At 45.5% G+C, this 13867-nt stretch overlaps 1 protein-coding gene across 4 annotated transcripts in view; it reads left to right on the top strand.

Annotated features, from left to right (window-relative positions):
* LOC101172372 (nesprin-2) overlaps positions 1-13867 on the top strand; it is a 162166-nt gene that overhangs the window by 137263 nt on the left and 11036 nt on the right. For all 4 annotated transcript variants that reach the window (XM_023951858.1, XM_023951859.1, XM_023951860.1 and 1 more), the window contains 5 exons: positions 276-442; positions 8344-8506; positions 10204-10391; positions 10519-10669; positions 13442-13624. In XM_023951858.1, the coding sequence (XP_023807626.1) occupies positions 276-442; positions 8344-8506; positions 10204-10391; positions 10519-10669; positions 13442-13624 (852 nt within the window). The remainder of the gene's footprint in view (positions 1-275; positions 443-8343; positions 8507-10203; positions 10392-10518; positions 10670-13441; positions 13625-13867) is intronic.

Here is a 13867-nt window from a genome sequence, read left to right as displayed (position 1 = left end):
GGATTAAAGGAGGATTTCATCAACAGTCACCACCAAGTTTTTACACTATGCACACAAAATAAAATAAAAATAACAAATATATTAATTGGTTTGTCCATGAAAGTATCAGTCAGGATTCCTCAAAGTTCTGCATCACACACAGGCTTTTGTATTGTTGATTTTCTTAAATACATCCCCTAAATCCAAGAGTAAGCATTAAATAGGAATAAATAATCAGATAATCTGTATTACTATGCATTGCTTTTGAAAATGTTTTTCGCTAATTTGTCATGTAGGACTGCATGGAGGAGATGAACCTGTTCAGTGAGAATAAAACCCACCTGAAGCAGCTGGGAGAACAACTCATGACAGCCAGCAACAAGACGAAGGACGCCGAGATCAACAACGCGCTGAAGGACGTCAGCGACCGCTGGCAGCATCTGTTCGACCACATCGATGCCAGGTAAGAGCAGGACGGACAAACGACGGGAACCTTTGAAACAGACCAGACGAAGAACCTTTCCTTGGCTTTTCGCGCAGAATTTTAAAGCACTGACCCACTAGAGGTTAGGGTTAGGAACATGGTAGTTTAGGCTGTTGAGATGCATTCAGTCTGGACTCAAGGCTGCTGCTTACAAAAACGAATAACCCTTGTGCTATCTTGTGGGGTCCAGATGACCCCAGTGGGGTCATCTGGACCCCACAAGATGGCACAAGGGAAAAAGGGGGAGACTGTTGTGGATTTGTGTCACAGTCAACCTGTCAGACTTCCCACCTGACTATGCTCCCTGGTCCTCCATGCTCCTCTTTGTGTTTCATGATGTCCTTTACCAGTAATGTGTAAACAGATTTGCTGTGTGGTTCTGCATGGCCTCCAGGCCTCTCCTGTGCTGCAGCTGCCCTGTAGATCATCGGAGCAAAAGCCTATTTAAAGCATTTTTTTTAATCTACAAACGTTCCAGCCGGGAGATGATGGGTGCAGGGAGCTGCTCCAAGGGCGCGATGAGTGCTCTGCTGGCGAGGAGCTCAACGGTTGGAGGAGAAACGTTGCACTGCAGCTACGTTGAAGCGGAGCTGCGGTCAGACTGATACACGGCAAACTACAGAAAGGCTCCAACATTTGCTGGCTGCGTACCAGCGAGTACCGTCTAGCTGCAGACCTCATTAGGTCAAGTGTGTCAGAGTGTGTTGGGGCAACGAGACAGAGAGAGGCTCCTGCCGAAACTCCATCAGAGTGGGACATGCACCATGGCTTACTGTAGCTCTAGGTGACATCAGCCATGAGTTCTTTGAAACGCTCCCCTTTCAGTCAGAGCTCATGCTCAGAGGACTGATGCTGAGGTTCCCTCCTCTTCTCCATCCTCTCTGTGTGATGAAGGGCTCGGGGCACCAAAGCTCCTCCATATGTTACTTTAACGGGCTCAGTGGGGAAATCCACACTTTTCTGAGGGGGCAGAAGACTGAAACCTCACATGGTCAGAGCCAAGTTCTAGTTTGCATTAGATAAAACCAGCAGTGCTAAACGCTTTTCCAAAAGCAAAGATTTAATTCTTTTAAGATTTCTCCTTCTTAGTTTCAAATCTTCTCTGTACTCTGAGGTGTTGTTGTGTCCAGACAGAACTTTACCCTCACATGAGGCACAAACTTCATTTTGGGGGGGAATCTCCAGCAATAGGACATAAGTGTGAAGAGCTCATTGAAAGGGTTTGTGTTTTGACAATCAGATGCACATTCATAATATCTCTGAACTGAACTAAGGACATAAGCCTTTTCCTGATCTCCAGCCTGATTGGTTCAGCTCATGTGTGCGTTTGGGGGCGGGGGGGCTGCCTTGGCTGCCATATGTTGGGGGTTTGGTTGGTTTCTGTCCGTCCTCAGGTTTTACTGAAGTCACAGCTAAAAGAAAAGTTCCTCAGCAGTCATAGATCTATGATGTCTGAGGAACTGTTCTGCAATCATTTACAGCGTCGAATAAAGTCGTTTACATTTCATGTTTGCATTTCAGGTGAAGCCCCGCCCAGATTTACATGTCAGGATTTGATGTTCAGGCTCTTTTTCTTTTTAAATTGGATTATTGTTAAGAGGTGCCACCTATTGTGGTCTCAGAGAACAGAAACATGACAGGGATAGGTCAACTCATTACAGTGGATTCACATTTCCTGATGGGTTGACACTAAAAAAAACGACCAGCAGCAGTTTTTCATCGTTCAAAATGACGTTTGTTCTTCAGCGTTGCTTCAGAAAAAGGCCATTTGTGTGTTTTTGAATGCTTAACATCTTAACATCTTTATTTAGCCATTGCTCAGCCAACTGGTGTTAATCATAACTGAGCTGGAATTGTTGGTTAATTCAGCTTTAGCATGAACTAATGTGGAAGCAGGTGCGTGTGTGTGTGTGCAGGAATGTTGCTTTTCTCTGCTCTGATCATAACCAGACGGTTGTATTCCCTCTAAACCAGTGCTCCCCAACTTTTTCAGGCAACAGACCAGTTTAATGTCAGACAATCTTCTCTCTGACCAGCCTGTATGAGGCTGAAGTTAGCGTTTCTTTTATCTTATCCTTAAACTTCTGAGGGTAAGGTTTATCTTCATCCTCAGTAGAATGTCTGCAGTTGCTTTTATTGTTATTAGTACACAAGGTTCTGTGTAGGAACCATTAAAATATAAAATATTTCCCTTAGCCATCTCTCAAAGAGGAAGCTAAAAAATTGATTCTAAATATATATAAATATATGTTCTAAATACATTCTAATCCACCGTTTGAGCAACTTTATTAGCAGCATTCTCTTAACATTAGACAGCTAATTATCATACATTTTTCATTATTATGGGGGGAGGGAACAACTTTCACAATGAATCCCTTTGGATTAAAGACTCCGGATTTTTGCCTGAAAAATGCAGATTATTTTATTTTGAAGCCATAGGTTCTTCTCCTGTTTCCTCTTTTCTGCTGGAAAAAAACAAAACAAAAACAAGAAACGTTTGTTTTTGTCAGCTTTGCTAGCTTGGGGGTTTCACTTCAGCTGTCTGAGCAGCTTTCCGGAGGGGAAGGCAGTTCTCTACAGGCACAGTTTTCAGTGCAGGTGGGGGGCTGTTGACTTCGACTGGGAACATTGTCGGACAGTGGAAGGAATTCTTCGAGGATATCCTCAATCCCACTGACACGCCTTCTTTTGAAGAAGCAGCGAATGAGGACTTTGGGGTGAGGCTGTCTGTCACCCAAGCTGAAGTCACTGAGGTATTAGTCAACCAGTTCCTCAGTGGCAAGGCTCCGGGAGTGGATGAAGTCTGCCCTGAGTACCTCGAGTCTCTGGATGCTGTGGGAGTTTCTTGGCTGACACGTCTCTGCAGCATCACGTGGCAGTCGGGAACTGTACCACTGGACCGGCAGACAGAGGTGGTTGTTCCCCTCTTTAAGAAGAGGGGCCGGAGGGTGTTTTCCAACTACCGGGGAATTACACTCCTTAGCCTCCCTGGGAAAGTCTATGCCAGGGTACTGGATAGGAGAGTCCGTCCGATAGTCGATCCTCAGATTCAGGAACAACAGTGCGGTTTACACCCTCTCTATACCCTCTTTAGGGTTCTGGAGGGATTGTGGGAGTTCGCTGGAGAAGGCGTTCCACCGCGTCCCCCGTGGTATCCTGTGGAGGGTGCTCTGGGAGTCTCGGGTCCGGGGAGCCTTACTGAGGGCTGTTAGGTCTCTTGATGACTGGAGTAAGAGTTTGGTTTGCATAGCCGGCAGTAAGTCAGAACCGTTCCCGGTCCACGTTGGACTCCGGCAGGGCTGCCCTTTATCACCGGTTCTGTTCATAATTTTTATGGACAGAATTTCTAGGCGCAGCCAGGGTCCGGAGGGGGTCTGGTTTGGGGGCCACAGGATTTCCTCTCTGCTCTTTGCAGATGATGTTGTCCTGTTGGCTTCATCGGGCCAGGACCTCCAGCGTACATTGGGGTGGTTTGCGGCCGAGTGTGAAGTGGCTGGGATGAGGGTCAGCACGGGTGAATCTGAGGCCATGGTTCTCGACCGGATAAAGGTAGTTTGCCATCTCTCGGTGGGTGGAGTGTCCCTGCCCCAGGTGGAGGAGTTTAAATACCTTATTGTCTTGTCCTGAGTGAGGGAAGACCGGAGTGTGAGATTGACAGGCGGATCGGAGCGGCGTCCGTAGTTAGTTAGTTAGCCAGTTGAGGTGGCTCGGGCATCTAGTCCGGATGCCTCCTGGACGCCTCCCTGGAGAGGTGTTCCGGGCATGTCCCACTGGGCGGAGGCCCCGGGGAAGAACCAGGACACGTTGGAGAGACTATGTCTGTCACTTGGCCTGGGAACGCCTCGGGGTCCCCCCAGAGGAGCTAGAGGAAGTGGCCGGGGTGAGGGAAGTCTGGGCATCCCTTCTTAGACTGCTGCCCCCGCAACCCGGTGCCAGATAAGCGGAGGAAGATGGACGGATGGATGTCGGCAAGCTGCTTCAAGAAAGTAGTAGTGGATAGATCTTAGACACGTGACAGTTTGACTTGATAGGCGTAAAAAAAAAAGAGTCAACTGTTGTGGAGAGAATCTAGAAGTTTTCCTAAATAAGATTTCCTTAAGAATCAGATTATAAATGAAACAACAAGAACAAAAAAAAATTCATTTGGTACCCAGTGCCCTACAGAGTGGTCTTTGAGTTCTGAGGGTCCAGTGTGTTTGTTTCTCTTAACCCTTGTGCTATCTTGTGGGGTCCAGATGACCCCACCCTTGCATTGACGTGTTCTCCCTATCATGACAAAGGTGGATAAAGGTGGAAAGACTTCATGTAATCATATTATGCACTGTCTTGTGGGGTCCAGATGACCCCACTGCCAACGTTAACGTGCCGGGAGTTGGCAGTGGGGTCATCTGGACCCCACAAGACAGCACAGGGGTTAACAAGGCACTGATGGTCTCAGCAATGGGAACATTACGTGTTTGTACCTCAACAGTCCTGTAGCAGCGTGTCACATGCTTGGATAAGGTGGAGTCCAGGTGAATCCAAATCCGCTTGGGGGCGGGGCTGCGGCCTCTGTCTCCACCTCAACCCAACTCAGTGAGACGACAGGACTGCTGACTTGCAGAGGGATTAGATATGTGTACTCTGGCTTCTGCTCGCCTTTGTCCCGAACGGCGGGCCGAGTGCTCCGTCACCGGCACAGCAGCTGCCGTCTGCTGACACAAGCCTTTGTACTGATGGGCAATTACTCTTGGAGTGGGGGGGGACTTTTGTGTGGAGCAGCATGGGAGGATGATGTTTCTGGCCTGTCTCTCCATTGTTAAATGGGCAAGAAAGAAAAGAAACTGCTTTCTTTTTTTGTTTCTGGAAGGCTTGGTTGCCACGGTAATGATGTTGTTCAGAATGGCATGACATTGGATGGAGTCACACTTTTAGTGTTGAGGTGGTTGGAAAGCTGAGAGGACAAACAAAGACCTCCTGCTCCAGGACCTGGACGGCCCGTGCTCAGCCTCACTCTCAGCTCCTTTTCTTTGGGACTTCTCTCTAGAAAAGCACAGCACACTTTAATAGCTAAGATGAAAGCACAAGTGTCCAACTGCGAGCCTCAAGCCCCGGTGTCTCGCTTGCTTTTTAAGTAACCCTGTTCTTGTAGCACATTTGGTCTTCCTCCTGCAGCAGTTTCAGCGATTCAGGTGGCTTCAGAGTGTACAAATGGAACTTCCTCTCAGGTCAGACGGGTGGTTTTGAAAGTGAAGGAGCTGGGATGCTGATAATGTAGATGTTTCCACTGATCGTGGGGGCCAGTAGGAGCTGCACAGGCCAGCTACAGAGATGAACAATCCTGCGACCATGCCACAAACGGATATCATTCCCCTTCAGTGTTTTTCCACTGAGCTCAGTGTGGGTCTGAGTCATGCACACGGCTTCTAGCATCCTCACTCAATGAAACAGGTTACCCCTGCGAACTGTTTGCCAGGTTATTAAAAGTAGTATGAAAGAGGAGTGTTTGTTCCGGTGAACAAATGAAAAATAAAAATTTCTGTTGAAATGATTTTTAAAAAGTTTTTAATCTGAAATTGTAATCCCGACCAAAAGCGTGACTCCTTTGCGTCCGGGAATCTGCTCGTGACTGCAGATTTGTGTGGAGGGGGCTGGACAGAGTTGGTTGGTGGGCGGGGCTTGTTCTACCCAGCAACTGAGTTGTGGAGCATCCTCCCCAGCGCTTCGTGAGGGTTTGATCCCTCCTCCCTCGCCACGCCTCCGAGCATCTGGATGGCAGGAGGAGGAGGGCAGTCAGATGGAGGGGGCAGGCTCAGCGTTTTGTTATGGTAATGGATTGGGGGGGGGTGCTGCTTTGCTTTGTTTGTGTACGTAGGCAGGGAAGCACTGCAGAGTCATCCAGGAGAAGAGACATGGGTGGGGGTACATCGCTCCACCTATTACCCCCCCAACACTGAAGCCTTCTGCCCTTGCACCATAACATTCACGCGTCAGACTGCTCGATCAGCTGCAGCTTCATCCCAGGCTCTTCCTCGCCAGGTTTCAGACGCCTCAGCCTGTGCTTCGGGACATGAGCTGGAATTGGTGGAGAAGGGTTGACGGTTCAGTTGAAGTACTCGTGAGCAGAACACTTGACATTGCACTTATCAGTGGGACAGAAAGACCAAGACCGAGCAGGACTGCAGACGCAGTCCGATCAGCGTCACATCACTGTGCACAGCTTGTCTCTGCTCTGGGCCAAAGTCAGGGCTTAGTGATCAAAAACTGCATCCAAAACATGACAATATATAAATCAATAAAAATCAATAAATCTGCCAAAATGAAAGGTAAAAAAGTTTTACCTCTAAACTCTAGTCGTCTGTGAAATGTTTCCAGTCATTGTGTCTATATGTGGTAAAGTTTTGGAGTGCAGTTTACTTAAAGTATGTTTAAAGTCCCACTCAACCTTATTATTGATCTGTTGTAAAAGTGTTCCCAGTGGTCAATTTTGGTTTTGAATGAAGTAAAACAGTAGTTGTGAATTTTTACAAAATGTCCTGACAAGACATGTGATGGTTCTCCACCCAAATGAAGATCACCTCTGGTCCTGACTGAAGACGACATCTGCAAGAGAAAAAGTGTTTTCTAAGGCTCTAATGTCTCCATCAACGCCTCTAAATGACCCGGTTGGACTTGGTGAGGAAACACCAAATATGGGATGTTAAAAAGTGGAAGAAAGTTCTCTTCTCTGATGAGAAAAAATGTAACCTTGATGGTCCCGACATCAGACTTTACCGTCATGACAAAGCGATCCGACCTGAAGGGTTTTCTCTGAGCGGCACAGTGGAGGGGGAGGAGCAATCATGGTCTGGGGGGCTTTTTCCTTCAGTGGAACAACTGAGCTTCAGGTTGTAGAAGGGCGTCAAACCGGAGGTGAGACGATGTCATGATGGAGGGCCCTCATCTGTGTGGTGATCACTGGGGTTTTCAACCGGACATTTGCTGCAGTTCATGGCACCCGCCTGACTGAAGACTTTTCTTCAGAAGAAGAGCCTCGCTTTATAGGACCATCCTGCATGTTTCCCTAATTTAGATCCAACTGGGAACATCTGGGCATGGATGGGAAGAAAACTTAAAAAAAAAGTTGACATCAGTTTTAGGCAGTGAATGTTCTTCGTGATGTCATCAAGCATCCAAAAATGAACATTTTAGGTGATCAACAAGAATGGTGGAGCTACTCAGTACTGAGTGTTTTGTTTGGATGCTTTAATTTCTGTTTGGAAGACGTAGCAGGGGTTTTTTTGTAGTATGGTCCTAAACTTTTGATCAGCTGATGAACAGCTTTTTAGTTCAGTTGTTGCTTTAAATGTTTGGCCTCTTCCTTTTATTGAACCTTGAACCTTGTTAAAAACTAGCCATACAAAATGCAATTTCATCTGGTTTTAAGATTTTGATCAGAAGTTTTTATATCCTCTATCGTCAGAAAAATGCCACAAGAACATGTTAAAAACACCCATTTTTTCCTTCAAAGAAACAAAAAAAATTGGGACTGGCATTTAAAAAAGGTGTGTGTTTTTGGACAGAGAACACAGACTGTCTGCTGAGCCCATTCAAACCCTCACGCATGATGCTGGGTCACACGGTTTGGGGGATCCAGACCATCAGAATGAAGGGATGTAGGTCAGCGACTGGAGAGCCGGCCGGGCAGGAATGGGGGCTCTGACAGAGACTCGCCCGTGGCCATGTGGGTCAGCTCCTCCACATTCTGGAGCACTCAGTCTCATTGTTTTCACGCTGCAACACTCAAATTAATAGTAAAAGAAGAGACAGAGAGCCGCAGAGTTAAGAGGAGAAACAACAGCAATCTTTGACCAAACTGGAGTTTCATCTTTTTTTTTGTTTGTGGACTGTTTTCCTCTCAGGGTGAGAAAACTGAAGGAGACGCTGGTGACAGTGCAGCAGCTCGACAAGAACATGAGCAACCTGCGCACCTGGCTTTCCCGCATTGAGGCGGAGCTCGCCAAGCCGGTGGTCTACAGCGTCTGCCACAGTGACGAGATTCAGAGGAAGTTGGAGGAGCAGCAGGTGGGCACAGACAGGCGGGAGAGGACTCCCTCTGTCACTGCATTAGGCGGCACGTTAGAGTTTAAGCTGGAGAGGATCAGACCTGTAATGTTCTGTTTGTGGCTGAGACTGCTGCTGTCTGACGTCACCATTATTTATTTAGTTTTTTTCAATCTTTTCACATATTATGATCATTAAATTTCAGGTTTTTTTGTTTTCATTTCCAATATTCAGAGAAAATAACTGAGAAAAGTTCTCAAAATGTAAATTGCAATACCATTTTCTCTTGGAAAATATGAAAAAACTCAGAATTAAATACATGATAAAGTGACTGACATGAGTTGGAAATAGTCTTCTATTTTCATTGAGTTACAGATGTTTTTTTTTAAAGATACAATTAATGAATTCCACTAACTTAGGACAGATTTAGGGGGAAAACTGTGTTTACGGAACCCAACAAGCTGGATGAGGGTTTCCTTCAGAATAAAAGTGGAACTGTTCACAGGAATGCTACGTTCACACCGGAAATGTTGGTCACGTTCAAGAAAATGCTAAGCGTAGGTTGTTCATTGTGCTTTTAACATACGGTGTTCACACTGGACTGTCACTACCCGATAATAGTGCATTTGGAAGAGACTTGGAGCGAAATGTACAAATGGCATAAATCACAGCTCTATTCCGATAATTGTGTCGTATAATTCTGGCCAGGCACAAACCACAATCTTTTATTACTCATTTATGATCATTTTTCAAACGGTTGGTACTTCCATGAATTAAAAAGGAAGCAATCTAAATGTTTTTACCAAATCAGGGCCCCTGGTTTAACTTTCAGCGCGGAAGTGGTTGCTTGAACGATGCCGTTGTGAATGTAGCATATGAGCCGCGGCAAGCAGTATTTCTCTGCTCTGGCATCAAAACTGTAGGACTTTTTTCAGATCGACCAACCCAAGACAAAGAGAATTTCACCAAACTAAAGTTATCAAGGTCACAAAACGCTCTTGTCCAGCTCTGAATCCTTCTTAGGTTTTCCAGCTCTCATCCTGCTGCTCTGAACTTCATGTGGGTTCTGAACTGGACATCTCTTTTTGAGGTTCTGGTCTTTCTACAGCACAGCTTCAGCATCAACTGAGGATATTCTATGACGACCCCATCACTTCTGTAAAAGAGGGGCCATCATTGAAGACTTCCATTTCTGAGAAGACAGATTTATCCTCTACCAGCAGGTTTTAGACCTCACCTTTACAGTTACTGGAGCTGGCTTTAAAAACAAAGGTTCTAGTTTTCTATGCAAAAAAGGCAACATCCTTTTATGAAGTAATAAATCAGTTTTCTTTTGTTATTTCTTCATTTCTTTTAGACAAAAAAATGTTTTTAGAAAGTTTAGATTATAAGTGTAGGAGTCCTGTTCCATTTAAATTATATGTACATATGGGGCGGCAGTGGCTCATGCGGTGGAGCAGGTCGTCCAATGATCGGTTGGGTTAGCGGTTTGATCCCTGCTCCCCCCAGTCAACTGTCGCTGTGCCCTTGGGCAAGGCACTTCTTACTTTTTCCTCTGAGTTTCTGCTCTATATGTTTTAGAGAAAGTAGATTCCTGTGGTGTTGAAGCTTTCACTTCAGTTAGTCTCTGACCGATGATTGTTCTGGGTAGAGGCTAAATCAGAGTGTGACCATGCAGATCTCCGTGATGCGATGTGCATGTTCTGTCTGACCTGCAGGACCTGCAGCGTGACATCGAGCAGCACTCGGAGAGCGTGGCGGCAGTGCTCACCCTCTGCGACGTCCTGCTTCACGATGCTGACGCCTGCAGCCCCGACTCTGAGAACGACTCCATCCAGCAGACCACCCACAGCCTGGACTGCCGCTGGAGGAACATCTGCGCCATGTCCATGGAGAGGAGGATGAGGTGAGCAGGCTCACATCCCGCTGATGAACGGGAGCCCAGACCCAACCAAACACTCTTTGAGGGATTGATGGGCTGCAGCAAAAGGCATCAAATTAGATGGAGAACAACCAGCCTTTGTTGGTTTCAGAATTGAAGAAACCTGGCGTCTCTGGCGTAAGTTTCTAGATGACTACTCCCGCTTTGAAGACTGGCTGAAGACTGCTGAGCTGACCGCTGCCAGCCCCGGTTCTGCTGACGTCCTCTACACCAGTGCCAAAGAGGAGCTAAAACGCTTTGAGGTACCAAGTTCACTTTGTTCTTTGAGCTTTTCTTTCCCCGGTGGAACAACAATCGCTGTTGTCTCCACCTCCAAGATGCCAGTGTGGTTCAGCAGAGCTTCAGCTGTATCGATCACATGGAGACGAAATTTACAAAGCCAAGATTTGTCAGAGACATCAGGATGTTTCCACACACAGCTTAGAAAGTGTTTGTTCCAAAATGTTGCATTTTGTTCTTGTTTTAGGGAAAAAAACTACCTTCAGACATTTACTGCTCCATTGTTCACCACTTCTACAGGAGAAACTGGGTTTTAAATGAAACATTCAGAAAGAGTCTGGAAATGTGTCCAAATGTCACACAGGATGTAAAACTCAGCATTAAATGAAAGGATCTACAAAAAAGTAATCAGGGATCTCCTTCTTTCTTAACTGTATGTGCTCATTTCTTTTCTTCTATTTACGCCAAACAACTCCAACACAACACAATGATGTTTCCCAGTTACATAGTTATTTTGAAATATACATATATACAAAAAAACACCACCCTTAGTTGAAACCACCACCCAAATACACCCAGTCTATTTACACTCATTTCTTTAAAGTTTCTTCGGCGTCTTTTGCCTCTCAAGACAAGGCAGTCTCAAAGATGATGGGGCCTGTGACGCTCCGTCCGCGTTCCGATTGGACAACGGCTTCTTACCAGATCATATTCCTTCCACAACAGTGAAGGAAACTTCTGGCACGCAGCAGACCCCAAACCCGTTGGTGATGGATTTCTTTCACACTGCTTTTAATGATTGCTTTTAACTTGAAAGCTGCATCATATTGTAGTGGCGGTCACGTGCACGTAGGGTCTAATGGCACCAAAGGATTGTGGGATGCGGCTGGGCATGGGTGTTTCTTTTATTGCACCATGACTTAAGTGTCTAACAACTGAAGTGAGGTCCATGCTGTTTGGTTGCTTGTGTATATGTCAAAGCAATCACGCTAGTTGCTGGTCATAGAATTGTGCAGGCAGTCTCCCCTCTGAAACTGTCGGAGCACTCCTGGCGGCAGATAAATAAAAGCACAAATTAGCTGCATCATTGAATATGCCGCAGGGTCGAAAGTTGGTGACAAAAGTAGCAGTTTATAGACCGGAAAATATGGTAAGCATTTGTCCACTTAGCTTGAAAGCGCCTTTTCTCCTCGCAAACACAACGCTTTTCCTTAAAGGAACCTGCTCTGGCTCTCTTTTATTGAGGGCCACAAAAAATCTTCCTGCAGGCCGCCATTGGCCACCGGGCCACACTCTGACAACCCCTGATTTAAAGGAACTCTGATGAAAACTTTAAAGACTCTGAAAGGAACCACCCTTTTGAAATCATTTCTTCTGGAAAAGCAGATCTGTCAGTCAGCACAGAGCTACAGTTTACACAGCTCAGCTATCAGTTGTAACTTTGACTATAGCTACCAGTCATGAATATCATGAAAGGGAGGATCCAGATGAGTGATTTCAGTAGCAACTATAGCATCCATGTAGTTATCAGAGCTCCATTCTGCTTTCCTGGATCTTAAGTGAAGAGAAGAATTGAACACCTTCATCCAGAGTCTTCATCAGGCTATGAAGGTATCTGTAACTGAACTGATGCCCCTTTGCTACTGAAATGTCCTCTGACAGTAAGTAATCTTCATCCTGTACTGATTGAAAAGCAATGGTTTTAATCAGGAAAAGTAACAAGAAAAACTGTCCAAAGTTTGTAAAACAAAAACACAAAAATAACGCAACAATCAATAATGGATGTTTAACTAGGAATACTTCCACACACAATAATTCCATTTCCAGTCAGTGTTTTGTTTTCGTGATTAAGCTGAGTAAAGTTGGTGTTTGAGTGTTGTCATTCAGAGGGCAGAAGTGTTTGCCTCTGTCTCAGGCTCAGGTTAGACACACTGATGACCTCTGAGACGTCAATCTGGATTAGAAGTAGATTAGTGTTTGATAATCTGGATGTTAAAGGTGGCTTCTTCTGTGCAGAACTATATCAACTGTGTTTCAGGAAGCTGTTAGCTATTATCTCCTGTTGATGAGAAAGATAATATGAATGTTTGTCAGACCTTTCATAAAGGCTGTGTCACGCTGCTACTATGTACATTTTGCGCATGTTGCACGAATGAAAATTGGTTAAATGTGAATACATGTGGGAAAAGTTAGAAAAGTTGTGTTCTTTAAGTGATATTTTCACAGATATATCACGAATGAACCACGTTAAAACCACAGAAGGACAAATAAACCAAGGCAAAGAACATGTAAATCAACATAAAAGCCAAATCTTGCCCAAATTGACTGACAATCCCTCATCAATTACGTCATTTAAACGTGAGCATGTCGGTCAAACATGCGTGAAAAGTCTGGTCGACATACGCAGAACAGTTGTGGAAAGCCACAAATTTGCACATGCATCTCGCAAAAATTCACTCACAATTGCGTAAGATTTACGTAATAATTGCGTATAAACTATGTGTGACTCAACAGACCAAAAATGCTGAAAAGCTCAAAACCAAATTCACGTGAAGACCCATCGGTCGAAACCCTGGACGGACATCTGCGCACATCGGCGGATGACGTATGCAGGAAACACCTTTGGAATATGCATATCACACATGAATCATGAAAACTCTCATACATGGATAATGCGTAAAATGAACATAGCGGCTGTGTGACACGGCCTTTACAGGTAGAAGCTGTGGCCTTAATTTGTGTAAAATCCAGGTGAAAGCAATTCTTTCTTGATCAAATGTAGTTTATCCTTGCAGGCGTTCCAGCGGCAGGTTCAGGAGCGGCACACCCAGCTAGAGCTGGTCAACAAACAGTACCGTCGTCTGGCCCGAGAGAACCGCACTGACAGTGCGAGTAGACTCAAGGGTATGGTCAATGATGGGAACCAGCGATGGGACTGCCTGCAGAGGAGGGTGGCAGCCATTCTTCGCAGACTGAAGGTGAATTTTTTTTTGTGTGTTTTGTTTTGGTTCTTCAGCTAAAAGCAGGGCCGAAAGAAGTGAAACCATTGAGACAACATACAAGAACACCTGCAGGTTTTTCAGCTGGAGGCCTCCTTCTGCATTAGCGTCCCCCAGGTCCAAGGACAGAGAAGTTTCTGCTTAGTGGCTTGGATCAAAGTTTAACCTTTGACCTTGTGAAACCAAGCAAGAGCCAGTGATTTGCCCTAAGGAAGGCAGAGT

This window comes from Oryzias latipes, chromosome 22 (assembly GCF_002234675.1).
Source record: "Oryzias latipes chromosome 22, ASM223467v1".
NCBI lineage: Eukaryota > Metazoa > Chordata > Actinopteri > Beloniformes > Adrianichthyidae > Oryzias > Oryzias latipes.
This window is presented reverse-complemented; position numbering and strand designations above follow the sequence as displayed.